Below are 21620 nucleotides of genomic sequence, written 5' to 3'. Positions count from 1 at the left end.
GGCACACATACTAGCGCTTGGTTTACGACATCCAGTTAATAATATTTAACTAGTGTTTGCGATGCGGGAGTTGGGCGGTTTAGGGGTTAATATGTTTATTATAGTGGCGGCGATGTCCGGAGCGGCAGATTAGGGGTTAATAATTTTATTTTAGTGTTTGCGATGCGGGAGGGCCTCGGTTTAGGGGTTAATAGGTAGTTTATGGATGTTAGTGTACTTTTTAGCACTTTAGTTATGAGTTTTATGTTACAGCTTTGTAGCGTAAAACTCATAACTACTGACTTTCAGTTTACGTTATGGATCTTGTAGTTTTAGGCTGTACCGCTCACTTTTTTGGCCTCCCAGGCAGACTCGTAATACCAGTGCTATGGAAGTCCCATTGAAAAAGGACTTTTTGAAAGCTGCGGTAATTACGTTGCATTACGGCCAAAAAAGTGAGCGGTGCGCCTAAACCTGCAAGACTCGTAATACCAGCGGTAGTGAAAAAGAGCCTTAATGCTGCTTTTTCACCCATACCACAAAACTCGTAATCTAGCCAATGGTTATTTTACCTTCTCTCATCCAAGGTAATCCTGAAAACCTGGCCTGTTGGGGAGGCCTTAGGACAGATTTGAAAACCAGTGGTCTAGAGCTTAAAATATTCATAAATTTCATCAACTGCCCCCTCTCTTTGCCATTAACAGTCTCATGGATATATTTTTGTTACATTTTTGCAGAGGAGACATAGCTTGAACTCTTTTTATTAATCCAAATCTGTTGTTACAAAATTTAAATTTTTACATTAGTCAGATCTACAGGACCAGTGGATTTTCTGTTAAGTATGAGGTTTCATGGGTGTATGGATTTATTTAGAACTGTGATAGAGCTACAGTTCCTAGGCCCTCCTATTTTTTTATTTTTCTAAACCTAATCTCTAAAGGGTTAAAAAAATGCAATTTTTACACTTACAATATGTTGGAGGGAGACTGAGTTAAAGAATCTTTTACTGTCTATCACCAGGATCAGGTTCTAGATAGGTGCTTGTGTTATGGGACATATGTATCTCCTATGTGTACTGTACGCCCTTTCCTGAGAGCATAATAACTACTTTCAGCTGCATCTAGCTATATTAAAACCTTTTTAACCTATCACAAGAAATAACGTGATCTCTGCTTTGTTTTCTTTCAGTAAGAAAGTCAAACAGCCCTCTAGTCTACCTTTACGTTATCTTAGGACTCGCAGTAGGCATTGCGCTTCTCTTCTGGTGCTGCTGGTCTCCAGGGTGGTTCATCTGGAGGATCAGTGGGTGCAGATCCATCCCTTGCTGCAACTCCTTTTGCGCCTCTTGTCATCTATGTACCCGAAGCTGTGTCTTGAAGGACAAAAGTCGCCCCGGGAAAGTGACCCCCCAAAACACAGCCACTGTTGTACCAGTATGAGGTTCAAACTTCAATCCATGCAAATTTAAAGACATAAAAGCAAGATAGTCCTGAAACCAAGTTGACTTGATACTTTGTGATTAACTTTAATAGACCAGATGTCCTAAGGTAAAAACATCTGTTTAAGCAGTTCTGGTTCCAAATCTACCTCAATGTAGTGCTCTGGTAGTAATGCGCAGTAAGACACACAATGCATGAAGCTGACAGGGACCATATGGACAAAACACAAACATAACCCATCTGTGGCCTTATGGGATCTGTCAACTATTTGCTCCCATTCTTATATATTTATAATCTATGTAAAAAGTTCTGCAAGTTGTTTTTTCTTCTTCTTCTTTTTTTTAATTTTTTGATGACTCTTGAAATAATAAAAATTGCAGCCCTGACATGACAAGAACACAAAATGGTACAAGAACAGGTTTATTGGTTAGTTGTACAAACCCAAGGCAATGAGGTAAAAAAATATAACAGCAACAATGACAGAAGTAATCATTCTGTCACTCCTTAAAGCATTAGTTACAAGAGCTGAAGGGTGTTTGTCACATTTCAGCTACTGACAGTGCAGTATTCTGTGTCGTCTGTCTGTAGGGGCTTCTGCTTAGTACAAAAGATAGAAAGTTCTCCCCCTTTGTTCTAGAGAAAATTAGCACCAATAGTACAACCCACAGAGGGGCAGGTACAATATATTAGATATAAGATATGTCTCTGTCTATTCAGCATTTAGATACATTCTTTTGGACCTTTTTCTAGAAGCATAAGAAGGGCCTATGTATCACATTATACAAAGCAGTGCAGATTCCAAACATAGGAAATATTTACTGCTGTTTGTGGCATTTGGACAAAAAGATTTTTTAAGAACATTTTTTCATCATTTTCAGTTCTACAGATCAGTTATGATAACCACGTAACGTGGCTACAGACATAGGTGGAAAATATTAACGTATCTAATAATAGCTGATGTATCAACACTTTATGATGGACCTACGAAACTGTCAACACATGAAGGGACGATATTAGATCAGTAATGCATGCAGTTGAAATATATTAATATAAAGCAGCACATTAAGGTGGACTATAACATTTAGCAACACAGAGATGGAACAGACTATACAAAGAAAAATGCCCTTATATTCACTAAGACTCAAATAGACTCTGCAGTCCCTTTGCCAGTCTGTTGAGCCTTTTCACAAAACTTCCAACTGCATTATTATCAAATAGGATAAATAGAATGAAAGACTGAAACTGCTATTCCAGTTTTGGTGAATCGATGTGATAGAGAACATTACCTTTAATATATTTTAATTATTACCCCATTTTCTTTTGTATTTTTATAGCATCATTTATACATAGAGTATTGTCTATAACACACATACTTTTATTGTGTTACCAGTGTTTTTTTATGAGGTTCTATTTACATTTGTGAAATATTTTGATGACTAAACACAATCTGTGATGTCATAGAATAAAACTCTAAAGTCACACTTAATACAACGTAATGCAAGGATACACATTTGCTATATCTGCTGCATTAAAATAAAAATGTAAATGATACATAGCACCTCTTCTAAGCAAACAAGATGCCTGAAGACCCCAGGTAAACAGATAGTGGTGTAATTTATCCATACGACTTGGAACACCCTATTTTTAGCACCAGAAGATCTAACAGACATAATTGTTGCCCTGTAATACTTTTTCATCTGTACAAGTAGGTTCTGAGGATACTCTTTACCAAGGAGTTATAGGTAACAATACACTGTTACCTGAAATGATCCAGAGAAGTTTTTATATTTTAGGTGGATATTTAATATCTACCTAAACTTGTTGCTCTGTTTTAAGATCGTATGATAGGAACTAGTGTAAAAGTACTATATGCATCGAAAAATGTTCAGCTGATCCATTATCTAAACTAGAGATTAAATACATGGGCTGTTTCACAATCCCAAAGATTACTTTCTGTCTAGGTGGGCTTGACACCACATAAAAGGTGCGTAGGTAAAGGGTTGCAGTGGTGTCTTTAATACAGACTTCTGTATTCTAAAAAAAAGGTCCATTCATTTCAGTACTAACCTTCTACTTCTCAGCAGGTCTCTATTACATAGCCGAGACCCTAAACACTGCTCTCAAGAGACTTTCTCACTCCTATTATGCTTATCATGTTAATATCATTATACAACGTCCCCCAACCTGTGCGTTTTACTCTTATTTACATGAGCACCTCCTTATGGAGTAATAACATCCCCTTATTCCAGAATAACTGGAGTATCCAGTAGTCTTTTTTACTCTTACAGTAAGTGCTAAACCTTTATAGCTGCTAGTCATGTTTAATGATGATCAGAATTCAATTCAGGACAGGTTCCTGCCTAGTCCTGGGAACCTTTATTGCAACAACAGAATTATGCAATCCATGAAGGTGCATCTACTCTTAGATCAATGTACGTAAAGGCAGATTACCGGTGTGTAACCTTTAAAATAGCTGCCAAAGTTTAAACACTCTCATTACTAGGGTTTGTTTTACATTTTATACTAAAGACGTAACTGGACAGTTTTTTATTTTGTTTGTTTTTAGTATAAGGAAACAGCAATGCCCTAGATCAGATAGATCCACTTTCTAGAATAGAGGAAGAAATACTTCTTACAGACCATGGTATCTATAATGGAAAGCAGAATATTGCTGGCCCCTTGTTTGTATGTGCTGGGAATATGTAACAACACATACACGGAGTCGCCTGATACGCCACTTGCTGCATTATTAGGTATAAGGTTTAAGGAAACACAACCACTAAAGCATATATAAAAATAATGACTGCCCAGATTTGACTTCCTATGTAATGTAGGCTTGTATTTACCAACAAAGGAAGCAGATCATATCATTAAGTAGAATGCCTGCACACTTTTCCTGTAATAGATACTATGCCAGACAATATCCAATGGGATTAGAAATCAGTTCTGTGTTTTAAGGAGCATTGCCAGTTTCTTCACAAATTAGTTCGCTGAGAATGACAAGGCAGGACATAAGGAATGACTTTATTTGAAAACGTGTTTTGACCTGAGCTAAGAGTTCATGCACCTTTCACAGCAGGAAAGGGTTCCTTTAACAAGAGGAATACACAAATATGATTGGTTAAAGGTTAGGCTGTCATCTAGCTAAGGATAAGAACTGGCTTCTGTACATGAGGGGTTTACATAAAATTGTGTGATAGGAAAAAAACAGTGAAGATGGCCAATTCTCATTCCTTGGAATCCTATGGAACAAAGATGCTTCCCAGTGACAGTAGGAAAAAACTATACATATGTGCCTCTTTATAGAACAGGAGAGATGCTGTATGATGTCAGACAACAGGACAGGCCCAGTAACAAAACAATGCTCTATTCATGGGAGCAGGTAAACGTATCCCCAGGCTGTGATGTCATGAGGTTCAGATATGTAACAATACTTTATAGTCATTACAATTGGGAAATAAAGTTAATCTCTTCAGAAAGACAAACATACCAAGGAGGGGAGATACCGATTTGTTATGTGAGACGTGGTCTACCTCTGGTAGCAATATAGAGCGACAGAACCTCACACCAGTGGGACATCATATATCATCATTTGTTTGTGTATATATATATTTGTTAGGGGAACTCTTTAAAACAAACAATAACTGTAATATGACACTAATCCTTCATCCAGCTTTAAAACATGGAAATATGAAAACTTTAGAAAAAAATAATTAAAAAGAAGAAACCCTGGTTGGGTAATAAAGAAGCGCGCAATCCAAACCTTTTCATCAGCACCTCTTTTTTTTTGTGTTTTAGTTTTGTTTTTTTGGTAGCAGCGAAAGCACCATTTATGTTCTCTTTTTATGTCAGTCTCTCTTTTTTTTAAAAAAAAAGTTTCTGGATTGCTCTGTTGATACAGGTGAGATGACACAGCCCTGCCTATGAGGGGCACTCTTTGGTGTTATGCCCCGCCTCTGCATGATGCTTTAAGTCGATTGGTTGTTGCGCTTGGTGGGATGGTCTTGCATTCAGAAGCACCAGATTCTTGATGCAGCCAGTAATTCCTGATGTGAACTTTCCTCCTGTGAGTGACTTCACGCTGGGCACCCCACCTAGAAAGAAGAAAAGATCTGTTAACTAGGAAACACAATTTAAAAAAAAAATATTTACGTATTTAATTTAGTAATCATCTAATCCCTACAAATTGTCACTTTAATCCCAGAGAAAATAGAAAAAAACTATATACGTGGCCTGTTCGTAAACAGAATGTTCAGGATAGACTCCAATTAAACTGTATACAGGACGGCAAACAAGTAAAGCTGAAAATCAGTGTATAAATAAGATAACCTTAGACAAATATCCAGCAGCAACAATGATACCGTCAGACATGTAGCACTTTGGGAAATACACAGCCAGTGTGCAAAGAATGCACTTAACCCAAGGACTACACAAAAAGCAAATGAAACGGTATTAAATGATGTTTGCGTAAGTACATCTAAAGCACTTCCTCGCCATTGTAATGACTTCTTTAGATTACGTGTGGATCGCTATTTATCGCTCCTGGTCGCGCGTTTACGCCGCTAGAAGTTACCTATTTGTGCGGGTCGGGTAGAGGTCAGCTAAAGCTGAACACATATTCACAACCCAGTATAGCATTACAGATGCTTCCGACATGATGCACAATTTGCATCAGTATTGTAACTTAATGACTCATAGCTTAAAGAGACACTAAACCCAATTTTTTTCTTTCATGATTTAGATAGAGCAGCAATTCGAAGAAACGTTCTTATGTACTCCTTTGATCAAGGTTTCTTTGTTCTCTTTAAAAAGCAGGGCTCTATACTTAGGAGCCGGCCCATTTTAGGTTCAGGACCTGGATAGCGCTTGCTGATTGGTAGCTAAATGTAGCCACCAATAACCAAGCACTATCCAGAGTGCTGAACATAAAATGTGCTGGCTCCTAAGCTTTACATTCCTGTTTTTCAAATAGAGATAGCATGAGAATGAAGAAAAAGTGATAATAGGAAAGTTGCTTAAAATTGCTGTTCTATCTGAATCATGAAAGAAATAATGTGGGTTTAGTGTCCCTTTAACTTAATAATGACTCATACATTAATAATTGTACTAGCAATATCCTACATGAGTTAGGGACTAAGCATATGCACCAAAAATAATGTGAATGAATAATTATCTGAAAATAAATGATAAAATATAATAAAAGCCCCAAAACACGCAACGTTTGGCCCTCGCACTTACCTAGATAGACGCTCCCTTTGGTGTTGACCATTATGTTTTTACCAGGAGACAAACCAGTTACCATTTCTTCACCATCAACTTGAATGGAGCCTGACTTCCCCTCCCTGACAACAAACAAAAACAAGAACCTTTCAGTGATTATGCTGAAGTAAATAATAACTAAATAACCTCTCTCCCCTTTATGTAATGGAGAATCGCTGGACAGTTGCTGTAATTTAAGCCTGAATTAATTAGCAAACACTACATTCCAGTTTGCACATGTGCAGCAACTCTCCTTATGCAACCTAGGTTCCAAAATGTCAGCACCCATGATTAGAGGGAGGTGCATGAAATTGATTTAGTGCTTAACATCCAGCCGGTTGGCATTATAAAGTAGCCGGTGGCATTATGAAGTAGCCGGTTGGCATTATGAAGTAGCAAGGTGTGGGCAGTGTAATTTTTTTCTATTTTTATATAATCTTCTGCTATCCAAAGCACAAATGATTTGCATAATTTTTAGCTTAATATTGGCTAATATTTTTGCCGGGTGATCAGTAAAATCAGCCAAGTGGTCAGTAAAATCAGTCTGATGGTCAGTAAAATCAGTTGGATGGTCAGTAAAATCAGCCTGATGGTCAGTAAAATCAGTTGGATGGTCAGTAAAATCAGCCTGATGGTCAGTAAAATCAGTTGGATGGTCAGTAAAATCAGCCTGATGGTCAGTAAAATCAGTCTGATGGTCAGTAAAATCAGCCTGATGGTCAGTAAAATCAGCCTGATGGTCAGTAAAATCAGTTGGATGGTCAGTAAAATCAGCCTGATGGTCAGTAAAATCAGTTGGATGGTCAATAAAATCAGCCTGATGGTCAGTAAAATCAGCCTGATGGTCAGTAAAATCAGTTGGATGGTCAGTAAAATCAGCCTGATGGTCAGTAAAATCAGTTGGATGGTCAGTAAAATCAGCCTGATGGTCAGTAAAATCAGTTGGATGGTCAGTAAAATCAGCCTGATGGTCAGTAAAATCAGTTGGATGGTCCAGTAAAATCAGCCTGATGGTCAGTAAAATCAGTTGGATGGTCAGTAAAATCAGCCTGATGGTCAGTAAAATCAGTTGGATGGTCAATAAAATCAGCCTGATGGTCAGTAAAATCAGCCTGATGGTCAGTAAAATCAGTTGGATGGTCAGTAAAATCAGCCTGATGGTCAGTAAAATCAGTTGGATGGTCAGTAAAATCAGCCTGATGGTCAGTAAAATCAGCTGGGTGGTCAGTAAAATCAGCCTGATGGTCAGTAAAATCAGTTGGATGGTCAGTAAAATCAGCCTGATGGTCAGTAAAATCAGTTGGATGGTCAGTAAAATCAGCCTGATGGTCAGTAAAATCAGTTGGATGGTCAGTAAAATCAGCCTGATGGTCAGTAAAATCAGTTGGATGGTCAGTAAAATCAGCCTGATGGTCAGTAAAATCAGTTGGATGGTCAGTAAAATCAGCCTGATGGTCAGTAAAATCAGTTGGATGGTCAGTAAAATCAGCTGGGTGGTCAGTAAAATCAGTTGGATGGTCAGTAAAATCAGCCTGATGGTCAGTAAAATCAGTTGGATGGTCAGTAAAATCAGCCTGATGGTCAGTAAAATCAGCTGGGTGGTCAGTAAAATCAGCCTGATGGTCAGTAAAATCAGCTGGGTGGTCAGTAAAATCAGTTGGATGGTCAGTAAAATCAGCCTGATGGTCAGTAAAATCAGCTGGGTGGTCAGTAAAATCAGCTGGGTGGTCAGTAAAATCAGCCTGATGGTCAGTAAAATCAGCTGGGTGGTCAGTAAAATCAGCCTGATGGTCAGTAAAATCAGCTGGGTGGTCAGTAAAATCAGTTGGATGGTCAGTAAAATCAGCCTGATGGTCAGTAAAATCAGCTGGGTGGTCAGTAAAATCAGCCTGATGGTCAGTAAAATCAGCTGGGTGGTCAGTAAAATCAGTTGGATGGTCAGTAAAATCAGCCTGATGGTCAGTAAAATCAGTTGGATGGTCAGTAAAATCAGCCTGATGGTCAGTAAAATCAGTTGGATGGTCAGTAAAATCAGCCTGATGGTCAGTAAAATCAGTTGGATGGTCAGTAAAATCAGTTGGATGGTCAGTAAAATCAGCCTGATGGTCAGTAAAATCAGCCTGATGGTCAGTAAAATCAGTTGGATGGTCAGTAAAATCAGCCTGATGGTCAGTAAAATCAGTTGGATGGTCAGTAAAATCAGTTGGATGGTCAGTAAAATCAGCCTGATGGTCAGTAAAATCAGTTGGATGGTCAGTAAAATCAGCCTGATGGTCAGTAAAATCAGTTGGATGGTCAGTAAAATCAGTTGGATGGTCAGTAAAATCAGCCTGATGGTCAGTAAAATCAGCCTGATGGTCAGTAAAATCAGCTGGGTGGTGCACCCTCTAAAAAGATCTTATTGTGCTACAAATGCATCGGATAAGCTTATGATAAATGGGAAATCGGGTAGTTCTTGAATAAAGTGTAATAGGTTTGAAGCTGAAAACATTTGCACCAGAATTGTGATTGTAAATGAATCCCAGCTTCAGTAAAACATCTATAAACTGTCATCTTCTGCTTGTTGTATGGATCCGCTGCTACCTATCTGTACAGTCAGGCTGGCACCACTGCTTTATTTAAGTGAATCATTATTTTCTCACCGGATTGCTGTGATCTTGTGCCACTCTCCGTCATTAACAGGATCCTCAGAGAGGATATTGGCTTCCCCACTGCCCAACTGGTAACTGCAACGGAATAAAGAGGAATAGGATTTTATTATTACTACAGGAGATATTATATTTGTTGTAGCAGGAAGGCAATGATTAGTCTGCGACAGAATTTAATTGCTGCAGTGAAAAAGATCTACACATTTTGTAGGACAATTTGCATTGTTTTGAAGTCCAGGGACATACACCCTTTAAAGCCTGAAGTATATTTCCTTTGCTGTGGCCAATTAGTGACCAATATAAATTAGCTACATTGATCAACCAATCAATGTGTAACAGGCAGATATGTTAGGGGTCTGTTTAGAGTGGTGTTGTGAGAAAGAATAAATGGGGGACATCTGAGGTTATGGGCAGGTCTGCAATGGGTTTAGGGCTTGGACCGGTCCTGTGGCGCATAGGAGGCTGGTAGTATGAAGAGCAGGGGGGACTATACAGTTGGGGGGCACATGGGGGGCAGCATTTTTCAGTGACTGTCTATTCTTCTCTGGCGGAAGTAAGAAAAAAATCATTTTTTAGATATAAATGACAGAAAAAGCAAACAAAATAAATGTATAATTAAAACATTTTAATAGAAAATAATTTGGGAGCTTAATGTCTTTTTCATTTCAGAATTTAAATACCTTAAAGGGATTTGAAACCCAAATATTTTTTTTTCATGATTCAGTTAGAACGTACGATTTTAAACAACTTTCCAGTTTACTTCTATTCTCAATTTTTCTTCCTTCTCTTGGAATTGTTTTTGAAAAGCAGGGTTGTAAGCTTAGGAGCCGGCCCATTTCTGGAGCATTATATGGCAGCAGTTTTGCAAGATTGTTATCCATTTGAAGAGCACTAGAGGGCAACACTTCTACCTGCCATGTAGTGCTCCAGACGTCTACCTAGGTATCTCTTCAGCACAGAATATCATGGTAAAGAAGCTAATAGAAGTAAATTAGAAACTTTTTTAAACTGGTTTGTTCTGTCTGAATCACAAAAGAAAGTTTTTGGGTTTCATATCCCTTTAATTGTCTTATTAGTAAAAATAAATACTTTGTAACATACTTTTATTATATATTTTGTCAACGTGTGGGTTCACTACTGGTCCCAGAGACGTTGAAGTACAATCCTGCTGCTTTTAGAACTCTGACACTGCAACATTCTACTCAGTAATGGGTTGATCAGTACAGGAGCTCATGTATATCTCTGGCCACAACAAAGGATGCAAGATAAACATTGTCACAAGACTTCAATAAAAAAATAAATATCCAAATCCAGTGAATCAAAGGGACCTTTATCTACAGATTCATGAAGGGTCCAACAGGCTCACCAGAAACAGCAGTTATGAAGCAGTGGTCACAAAGACCGCTGCTCCATAACCCTGTCCGCCTGCTCTGATGAGGAGGACAGGAATCGCCGGAATTTAACCCGATCGGGTTGATTGACACCCCCTGCTGGTGGCCGATTGGCCGCGAGTCTGCAGGGGGCGGCGTTGCACCAGCAGCTCTTGTGAGCTGCTGGTGCAATGCTGAATATGGAGAGCGTATTGCTCTCCGCATCTAGCGATGTCTGTCGCACCTGATTCGCACTGTCGGATCAGGTCCGACAGACATTTGTTAAATAGGCCACTATGTCTCTATACTGCACATTACGCTAACAAAACTAGCTTTAACACGTGCATTTTGCATGCAGATCTTTTGTGATACAGTGCTTGACTGCTAATATACTTTATGTATATATAAAATAAGTAAAGATATTAGTGTCACTCACCTGAAGAGCAGATGTCCGTCCTTCAGACCCAAGCTGATAAAATCCTTCCCCTTCCCTTGCTCATTCTCCTCCTGTAGCAGAAGCGAATTAACGTAAACATAACACCTAATCTAATGCATTACTATGTGCAGCAACTTATTAATCCCTGAGATCTAAAGACTAGCACATCCTTTTTCTATGCACATTGTTACACTAGTATGTGGTCAGCAGTCTGGTTCCCTGGCTTCACCCAAGGTAAGTGATCTCTTTAGATGGTGCCTGGTAACTAATCATTATTGTTTCTAATACTGTTCATTGATTCTAGTTTAAAGGCAGGTAATACCCACACACTTTATACCATGCATATGAAAAAGCAGCAGTTAAGTATGTTAGGATATTGTTTTTGCATGAAAAAGGTTAAGTAGAAGCTGTTTAATCTGAAGCATGTGTATGAATAACCAATACCTAGGTGTCAATTACTAACTGAAGTCCTACAGTTCTATTGGCAGAGAGCGACCAGTTTACATAAATTGTAATTTTAATATAAAGTTAGGGGGGGGGTTAGATTTAGGGGTTACTAGTTTATATTAGTTTATTTCAATGTGGGGGGGCTTTCGGTTTAGGGGTTAATTGTTCAATTTAGTATATTTCATTGTGGGGGGCTTGCGGTTTAGGGGTTAATAGATCTATTATAGTGGCAGGGGTGGCGGGGAGCGGCGGAATAGGGGCTAATAACTTTAGTATAGTGTTGGCGATGTGGGTGGACGGCATATTAGGGGTTAATAATATTTAAATAGTGTTTGCGATGCGGGAGGGCCTCAGTTTAGGGGTTAATAAGTAGTTTATGGGTGCTTAGTGTACTTTGTAACACTTTAGTTATGCGTTTTATGTAACAGTTTTGTAGCATAAAACTCATAACTACTGCTCTCAGATTGCGAAACGGATCTTGTCGTTATAGGCTGTAACGCAAGCTTTTCAGCCTCACTGCAAAACTTGTAATGGCAGCGCTATGGAAGTCCCATGAAAAAACGTCATTTTCATGAGTGTGGGACTGACGTTGCGTTACCGGCTAAAAGGCTTGAGGTACAGCTATACCGACAAGACTTGTAATGGCTGCGGTGCTGTTTTAACGCTGAAATTACCATTTTCATCGCTAAAAGACGAATGCACAATTCGTAATCTACCTGATTGTCACCAGCCAGTGGGGTATCCGAATGATAAAATTAGCAAATGTGCCAGACACGGGCGTCTGATGTCATCTGCCAGGTAATTCACAGACCTTTCAAAATAAGTCTTTTCTTTAAGACTGCAGCTAAACTAACTATCCTTACGCTGCCACCAGGGTAAAGAATATGTCTGAGTTTATATCAAGAACTAACATAATCCTGTGTGATAAATACCTTGTTAGTATCATGCAGCTCATGCTCAGACCCGTGGGTCACCTAAAGGAAAGATGTGAAATATGATATAGTGACAGATGCGGCAAGCAGCGATAAATACAGCGAGCCAAGAACTGGTGCACAAATACGTCACTTATAACTTTATTATGGAACAAAATAATAGAAATTGAGCAAATTTATGTAGAACTCTCATTAAGCAAAGCGGCTTCATCCATGCTGTTAGCAATCGGTAGCAATGAATTATGATGTCATTATGATGTCACCTGGCACATGGCAAAGATTGAGCAATAAATGCTCCTGAAACAGATTTTCAGTAAAATGACAATACAGTAAGATTTTGGTTGAGATAGTTTAAGGAAATAGTTTTTGAGCTGGTGTCATGACCTGGCTCTGGGAAAGCACAACCTAGGTCTCACTACAGTACTGAAACCAGGAACTGATGCACGAGACTGCCGTAGAATAATCACAGTGTTTATTATTAACTTATTGTAACAAGTAATCAGCTTGAAAATGTATTACAACATAATTGTTACACTTAAGCACTGATTAAACTATAAATGCATTACTTTCTTTAGGTTTTGATTAATTCAGTACAGTGGCACACAGGCAGGTCATCACGATAGCTCAGAGAGTCATTATCATTCAGTAGAATACAGGCAGCTAATCTCACAGATGCTCTATCAAACTTCTCTCCCAGATGTTACCTTTCAGACTCTCCCAGCCCCCTTAGCAATTCTAATAATGAAACCTACAGTTTTCGCAGGTGTGTCTAGCGTTATGTCAATCATATTATTTCATTTAGCAGGTATTTTAATTAGCTAAGAGTGTTTTTCATAACAAACACATATTCTCACACTACAGCCTAGCACTATCTGTCTCGGAATGTTACATCCCACTCTTTCTAGATAAGCTCTGCTACAAGAACAGAAAGGCAATGCTCTTAAAGGCATATATATATATATATATATATATATATATATACACAGTATATGTATGCATACTGTATACATATATGTTCTCTAAAAGCAAAGTTTAAGATCTGCCAATACATTAATTGATTAATTATTTGTGTGTTGAATCATAAAAAGTTTCCAATCCCTTACAGCTGGTCAAAAAATATTAAAGAGTAACAATCTATTCTGGGCATAACTAGTTCAGCTGCATAGGTCACAATCTGTATGTAAACCAGATGGGATATTTAGGAAATAAAGATTAATCTCATGTTAACTGAGTTTCTATGGGATTTGCATTAATGCTGTCTGGGGGTTTATAATTTGAGTATAATTAATTAATTAAATTAAATGAGACGGATATGTATCTGTTGTAAGTTTTAGTTTGCCATCTTTACATTCCCAGCTCCGGCACACTTACCATCCCTTGCCACAGTATGACACCATCTGCAGATGTGGTTCGTATCTCTAACTCAATGGTTTCAGGAGCCTCTGGTCGACTGAAAAAAATAAACGTCATTGGACTACAGATGCTCTTGGGGGCAGTTTCTACTTCAGATTATACAATAGAGTCAGAAATAACAAACAATGAAAGAGAGGCTAAGCTTAAAGGGACATTAAAGGGAAACTTAATCAAAATTAAACTTTCATTATTCAGATAGAGCATGCTATTTTAAGTAACTTTCCAATTTACTTCCATTAACAAAATGAGCACAGTCTTTTTATATTTAAACTTTTTGAGTCACCAGATCCTACTGAGCATGTGCAAGAATAAGTGTGTATGCATTTGTGAATGGCTGATGGCTGTCACATGGTACGTGTATGCATTTGGGATTGGCTGATGGCTGTCACATGGTACAGGGGGAGTGGAAAAAGACATAACTTTTAAAATTGTCAGAAAAAAAATCTACTACTCATTTGAAGTTCAGACTAAATGCTATTGCATTGTCTTGTTATCTTGCATTTGTTGATTATGCAAGTCTACTGTGTTGACTGGTCCTTTAACACCTTGCAATTTTAATATGTTTAAAACACATTGCAATATATTTTCATAATTTATTTTGTCCCCTTTTCCTGTATTTTGATTCTTAAAATGATGGGCTTTCGAATTACTATTACCAGTGGTAGTGCAGGCACTGCTATACTCTACACAGTCGTTGGTAGCACACTCTAGTGACCTATTTATAACTGTTCCTGATTGGTCTCAGCAGAGAAAGAAACTTAGGTTACAACATGGCTTTATATATATAAATAGCTTTATGGACACTAAAACTGTACACTTATTTTTTTATATATTTAAACAACTAATACAATTTTTTTCAGGCTAATCTATGCTTTGAAGACATCATTCTACCTAGTATTTATTTAGTCTTTATTGCCCCTTTAAATATAACATTCAAACCTGAGATGAATATGAATGCTTTTTATTCTTGACTGGAAACAGTTTTCCAATGCACATGTATTATCAAAACGTTATAAACATATGTAAATATGCACCATGCACCCTCATTCAAAACCCACACTGGCTCAGAGAACAGTAGTGTGCAGCAAATAATGCAAAATGAGTCGTCATAGAATAGGTGTGGTGTTTAAATGCACGTTCACAGGGTATATATATATATATATATATACTGCAACATTTACAGCTTTTACTAGAACCATTTCTGCTAATACCTGTGTATTCACAAACGCTTCAGTTTAACAAACATTAAAATGCATTCAGCTACATATTTGTTTTGAGTATGAGAACAATTTTAATGGGACATGAAACATTTTTTTAAAGGGACAGTAAAAAGAAAATTAAACTTAAATGGATTGGACAGAACATGGAATTTTAAACAGCTTTCTGATTTACTATTAACAATTTTGTTAGGTTCTCTTGGTATCCTTTGCTAAAGAGTAATCCTAGCTGAGCTCAGGAGCGTGCACGTGTATTTAGCAATTTATGGCAGCAGTGTTTGCAACAAGGTTTATAATATTATATATAGTTGCAAACACTGCTACTATACACTGCTAGAGCCACGTGCACAGTTGCACACTCCAGAGTGCCTACCTAGGTTTTATTTTTTTAACAAAGGTTACCAAGAGAACAAAGCACATTTTATAATAGAAGTAAATTGAAAAGCTCACTTACATTTTCACTTTACTGTGTCTTTAATTATGAGTAGTAAAAAATGCAATATACTTTACTTCATTTACTTATTTTGACCTGTTTTTCTATACTTTAAATGATAAAATTGTAGGTTTCCCTATTGTGAGAATTTGAATTGTAGAATACAGAATTTACAGACCTAACGCTGGTAACTATCTGTCCCTAACTGCCCTCAGCAGAGGTGATAAGTTAAAATACAATGCAAGTTTTGCTAACAAAATGACAGTGGCGCAAGCCTTGTTAGGTCCGGGTGAGCCCTTCAAATTAAGCAAATTGTGGGAAAAGTTTGAAAGCTCAAAAACAATTAGAGCAGAGGTGAAATGTATCGGGAAGGTTTTTACATCCCGGTTATAATGTAGTGCGAGACGATTCGTGTAATTACGCAGTGCTTTATGTGTCTCTAGCAAGAATACAATATATGAATGAAATAAGTCCTGGAGTTCTGACTACTCTGTCTGCTGTGAAAATAAAAGTGTCGCTTGTTAGGCTGGTCAGGGCACGGCATCTGCTAATTGTACCTCCTGGGAAAGGCGCTCCTGGGAAGTGCGATATACGAGTCGTCAGAGAAATAGGATCCATAGTGTCCGGGAGCATCTGTAAAACAAATGGTTACCGTAAGTAGGATCGTGGCAGCAGCAGATAAGCATCTCGGGAGCACAGATGCTGAGACAAAGTATATGATTAAAGAACAGAAGAGAGAAAATAGAGGGAAACCATTGTCGCAATACTACTGATGGTTAAAGACTCGCCGGCACAGAGAGAAATCGCATCAAATCTTTAGGGCTTGTTTTGGAGCATTATATTGCAATGTCAGTGCCTCTCCTTCCAGAACTCTGCAAGATAAACAGCTCTCAAGTTCAAATTTTCTAAAATTGTTTGAGGGATCTCACAGTCAGGGGTCCGCAACCTTGGCCCTCCTGATGTTTTAGAACTACATTTCCCATGATGCTTAGGCAGCTTAAAGACACTTAAGCATCATGGGAGATGTAGTTCTAAAACATCTGTAGAGCCAAGGTTGCTGACCCCTGCCAGTACTGACGAGACTTATTAGGTAATCTCGCCAAAACGAAGAGAGCTTTATCGCATCGGCCCTAAGAGAGAACAGACATGTGATCTGCCAGGCAGTCCATGGGAATTGTCCCATTTAAAGGGACATTAAACTCAAAATTAAATCTGCCATAAAATTGCAATGTACTTTCCTGATGTATTTTTCCAGTTTTTCTTTTAATTCACCAGTGAAATTTGTGTTTGCCTCCATGAGAGAATGGAGTGCACCTAAAAGGTTCCAGAGTTCTAACCCCAGAATATTCTGCACACTCAAGACAATGTTCCCTGTATTACAGAACAATGCAAATTATGCTAACAAACTGATATTCTTTTATTATTATTTTTTGCATGCAGATCATTTGCAATGCAGCGCTTAATTGCAGATGTATACTATGTAAGCAGATGTAAAGCAGATGTAAACAGATAATTATAATGCCCCTTTAATTACAGTACAATAACAGATTATTAGTCCTAGTATAACATTTTAGGTTTCGCTTTCATTTTGAGGGTTGCGCAGACTGACTGATTAGGATAAAAAATATAGAACTTTAGTGTAAAAAAACAAAAAAGGTCTATAGACTATAGCGCTATAAAGCTGAATATAAGTGCAGTATCAGGCTATAAGCATAGGGGTTAACAAATATTTATTTATAAAAACATTAAAAGACATATTAAAAAGCATAAAATATACTTAAAGCAAAAACTAAAACACAAATGACAGCACGAGAACACGAAACGTGACAATCTCTATAAATCAGAGTGGCAAGGAATATTTGTGTAAATCTCGAAGATCCTGATGTACAAGCAGCCAGTATTAGGGAAATCCAAGGATCCTGTAGTGAGACAAGGAGTCCTCGTCAGAAGTATAAAGGTGCAAACAAATAAGGTGTCATTCAGTACTTACGCCGACTTTGGATGTGAAGTCCTCGCTTGTAGTGGATCAGCTCTTGGGGGTAATGCAGCTTCAGGAGTCTTGCGTTTCGTCTCCAAATATTGCCAATTGCAATGTATCAGACTTCCCAGCTTTTAAAAACACTGCTCGCTTGTTTGAGGACGCGGCCGTTAGAATCTAGTAATTGTCAACTACGGAAGCCTCAGGGGGCCAGAAATATAGCAACGCATTTCGGCAGATGTGCCTTTCTCAAGCTCTGTTCCTACTGTCTATCCATCATGCTTTATAACCTGTCCTTAAAGTGGTATTTAGCCTTTTTTTTTAATTTAGAAATATTTGTGTGTGGAAGGGGTAAAAACGTGGAATGGAGGTTCGTTTACAATCTATCAGATGTTGCAAACTATATAGACAATTTTCGGCTAGTAGTTTATCATTTCATTTTAAAAAAAAAAAAACATATTGTCTATTCAGAAATGAATATATACATAAACCTAATTGTTATAGGTGTTAAATGGCAAACATGACATCATTATACAGGACTTATGATATATATAGTATACCAGGGCTCAACAAACCCAGGAGCCTGGTAGCCACTGACTCATAGAATTTTACCCCTGGCTCCTAACTTTTTGTATTATTCTCCATATATCTATATACAAATCCAACAGTCTGGCTCCTAATTTTTAAACACATTTGTCAAGCACTGTAGTATACAGTAATAGAAATATCAATGTCAGTTTCAGATAGGCCATGAAATTTGAAATATGAAATTTAGAATCAGAATTAATATGTATTGGGATTATAATAAAGATTTGGCTATAATTATTTTTTTATAAAAGTGTATAAAGCTAAAGGTTTTTAAAATTAGTTAAAAAATATAATGAAAAAAATATTTTTATACTTAGGGATGGGAATCAATTAAAAATAATATAAATCAATTGAAATTGATTTTTTTGTGCTAGAAAGTAACATATTAAATATAATAAATATGAGTGTAATCATTTATGGGTATTTAATAGCGTGAATTTAGCATATAAAATGCAGTGAGAGGATAATGTCTAAAGTTATAATAGTAATATATATACATATACCGGTATATACTTATACATACATATATAAGTTATAATAGTAATATATACTGTATAAGTTATAATAGTAATATATACTGTATATACATATACTGAATATAATTATACATACATATATATATCCAGAAATAGAAAGCACTCACCTGGTCTTGAAAAATATCCTTTTAATAAAGTAGTGACGTTTCGGGGTTGCCCCCGTCCTCAGACATATACATACAGTATATATATATATATATACATACATATATATATATATATATATATATACACAAACATATACACAGAATGTGAGACATGCACAATAATATAAATATAAATAAATGCAAATATGAGGCTTCCGTAGTTGACAATTACTAGATTCTAACGGCCGCATCCTCAAACAAGCGAGTGGTCTTTTTGAAAGCTGGGAAGTCTGATACATTGCAATTGGCAATATTTGGAGACGAAACGCAAGACTCCTGAAGCTGCATTACCCCCAAGAGCTGATCCACTACAAGCGAGGACTTCACATCCAAAGCCGGCGTAAGTACTGAATGACACCTTATTTGTTTGCACCTTTATACTTCTGACGAGGACTCCTTGTCTCACTACAGGATCCTTGGATTTCCCTAATACTGGCTGCTTGTACATCAGGATCTTCAAGATTTCCACAAATATTCCTTGCCACTCTGATTTATAGAGATTGTCACGTTTCTTGTTCTCGTGCTGTCATTTGTGTTTTAGTTTTTGCTTTAAGTATATTTTATGCTTTTTAATATGTCTTTTAATGTTTTTATAAATAAATATTTGTTAACCCCTATGCTTATAGCCTGATACTGCACTTATATTCAGCTTTATAGCGCCATAGTCTATAGACCTTTTTTGTTTTTTTACACTAAAGTTCTATATTTTTTATCCTAGTCTGTCTTTGGGATTCACGTGCGAGAATCCTATTGACTGTGGCTTTTTTGTGTAGTATTATTTTTAGCGCAGTGATCTATTGTTGTTTTCTCTGTGCAGACTGACTGATTGCAATCACGGCCTTTACTATAGTAGATCCCAGTTCGAATGAGAGTTTTGCTAAATCCTTTTACTGATAAGAGATAAACATTATGCAATCTGCAGAAGCTGGGGGCAGACAAAAAGCATTCCAGGAGCAAACTGTGGACCTCAGATGTCAGGGTTAAACAGCCTTTCCTTAGCGAGACAACACAGGCATAAATTATCAAATAGAATATTTGCCACTAAATTAATGATTTAATGCTTTGGTCTTATTTTTTATATCATGGGCGGAAATCAGCAACCACTGGACTTTTACAGTAAAGGGAAAATTGTAGAGATTTATCAGCCATTGTTGTCACGGCAACATCTTCCCAATACCCCAAATCACCTTTTAGCGGCACTTTATGGTAAAATAAATATTTAGAGGATAAAGAAATGACTAAATAAATTTGGGATACTGTACCATTCCCCCCACTACCATCCACGGTCCACTCGTGTTCCAGAGCCGCAGCGACGCCTCCTGTACAAGTGCAGATAAGTGTTAGCAAAACCGCAAACACACAAGGACTTTGTTTACAGCAAACATCACAGATGGCGCTAAGAGCTTGATTTTAATGTTTTTTTATAGAATGTTACAATGAGGACAAGAAATGTAAAATATCCCTAAACACAGTGGCCCTTGGTTTATTCCAGTATATTTGTTATCAAGATGATTTCTTACTAAGAACAATGTGTGTATATGCCTGTGCATGGCTGTCATAATAGCAATGTGCCAGTGGGGTGTATTTTCAGCCTCAGCAATTCCTGTTACTATATGCACTGAATAAAAGGACAGTCTATACCAAAATTATTATTGTTTTAAAAAATGGATAATCCCTTTATTACCCATTCCCCAGTTTTGCACAACCAACACAGTTATATTAATACACTTTTTACCTCTATAATTATCTTGTATCTAATCCTCTGCAGACTGCCCCCTTATCTCAGTTCTTCTGACAGATTTGCATTTTAGCCAATTAGTGCTGACTCAAAAGTAACTCCCCAGGAGTGAGCACAATGTTATCTATATAGCACACATGAACTAGCGTTATCTAGCTGTAAACAACTGTCAAAATGCACTGAGATAAGAGGCAGCCTCGAAGGGCTTAGAAATTAGCATACGAGCCTACCTAGGTTTAGCTTTAAATGAAGAATACCAAGAGAACAAAGCAAATTTGATGATAAAAGTAAACTGGAAATTGTTTTAAATTGCATGACCTATCTGAATCATGAAAGTTTCATTTTGACTAGACTGCCCCTTTAACTAAATAATGGAGAGATAAGTGAGCTTTAGTAAATTATCTGCATAGAATAATGTAGGAACTAGAGACGCTGGATACACCTGCGGAGACTGCTTAGTAAGTTTTGCACACTGTGTGAATAGTGGCCATGCTCACTGTGTGTGGGTAGACAGTAGACACCACTTACCATGTTCACATATTGTCCCTGTATATCCTGAGACACAGTGACATCTGTTGTCTTTGCAAGTTCCCCCATTAAGACAAGGATTACGGATCTGACATTGATCCTCGTGAGTCTCACAGCGCACCCCTGTGGAACATAATGACATAACATACCATGAGCAATAAGCCCCTACCATGCAGATCCCACATATGCTTAAAGAGATGCAGAAGATTCTTTACATTAAAGTCTCCCCCTCACTAAGGGTATACTTACCCCTAAAGCCGTCCCGACACAGACACTGGAACTCATATTCACCAGTGGACAAGCACCTCCCACCGTGCAGGCACGGCATGCGGTCACATGGTGAGCTGTCATAGCACTGGCTGATACTGCGGCTTTCAATGAAACTATACGAAATATCCATCTTCTTTCCATTGATTGAAACCTAAATGTGGGATAAAAAAAAGGTCACCACAGGCTGATGATTTATTGAGTAATACACTCTGTTGGTATTTCTGGAGCACAGCGGAATTTTAAGGAAGCCTGTTGTAGCCGGA

General features: G+C 37.6%; 2 protein-coding genes across 13 annotated transcripts in view; one reads left to right on the top strand and one right to left on the bottom strand.

Annotated features, from left to right (window-relative positions):
- LDLRAD2 (low density lipoprotein receptor class A domain containing 2) overlaps nucleotides 1-1822 on the top strand; it is a 105166-nt gene extending 103344 nt beyond the window's left edge. The window contains exon 5 of the mRNA XM_053690227.1: nucleotides 1168-1822. Coding sequence (XP_053546202.1) covers nucleotides 1168-1418 — 251 coding nt within the window. The 3' untranslated portion in view covers nucleotides 1419-1822. The remainder of the gene's footprint in view (nucleotides 1-1167) is intronic.
- HSPG2 (heparan sulfate proteoglycan 2) overlaps nucleotides 1823-21620 on the bottom strand; it is a 290248-nt gene continuing 270450 nt past the window's right edge. For 9 of the 12 annotated variants that reach the window (XM_053690214.1, XM_053690216.1, XM_053690221.1 and 6 more), the window contains 10 exons: nucleotides 21337-21508; nucleotides 21088-21210; nucleotides 20084-20140; nucleotides 16131-16206; nucleotides 13882-13960; nucleotides 12511-12552; nucleotides 11132-11202; nucleotides 9320-9403; nucleotides 6657-6760; nucleotides 1823-5512 (listed from right to left, as the gene is read on the bottom strand). In XM_053690214.1, the coding sequence (XP_053546189.1) occupies nucleotides 5340-5512; nucleotides 6657-6760; nucleotides 9320-9403; nucleotides 11132-11202; nucleotides 12511-12552; nucleotides 13882-13960; nucleotides 16131-16206; nucleotides 20084-20140; nucleotides 21088-21210; nucleotides 21337-21508 (981 nt within the window). In that variant the 3' untranslated portion in view covers nucleotides 1823-5339. The remainder of the gene's footprint in view (nucleotides 5513-6656; nucleotides 6761-9319; nucleotides 9404-11131; nucleotides 11203-12510; nucleotides 12553-13881; nucleotides 13961-16130; nucleotides 16207-20083; nucleotides 20141-21087; nucleotides 21211-21336; nucleotides 21509-21620) is intronic. The other 3 variants (XM_053690218.1, XM_053690224.1, XM_053690226.1) reach the window with 1 other exon arrangement.

Source organism: Bombina bombina, chromosome 8, assembly GCF_027579735.1.
Source record: "Bombina bombina isolate aBomBom1 chromosome 8, aBomBom1.pri, whole genome shotgun sequence".
NCBI classification, from domain to species: Eukaryota; Metazoa; Chordata; class Amphibia; order Anura; family Bombinatoridae; genus Bombina; species Bombina bombina.
This window is presented reverse-complemented; position numbering and strand designations above follow the sequence as displayed.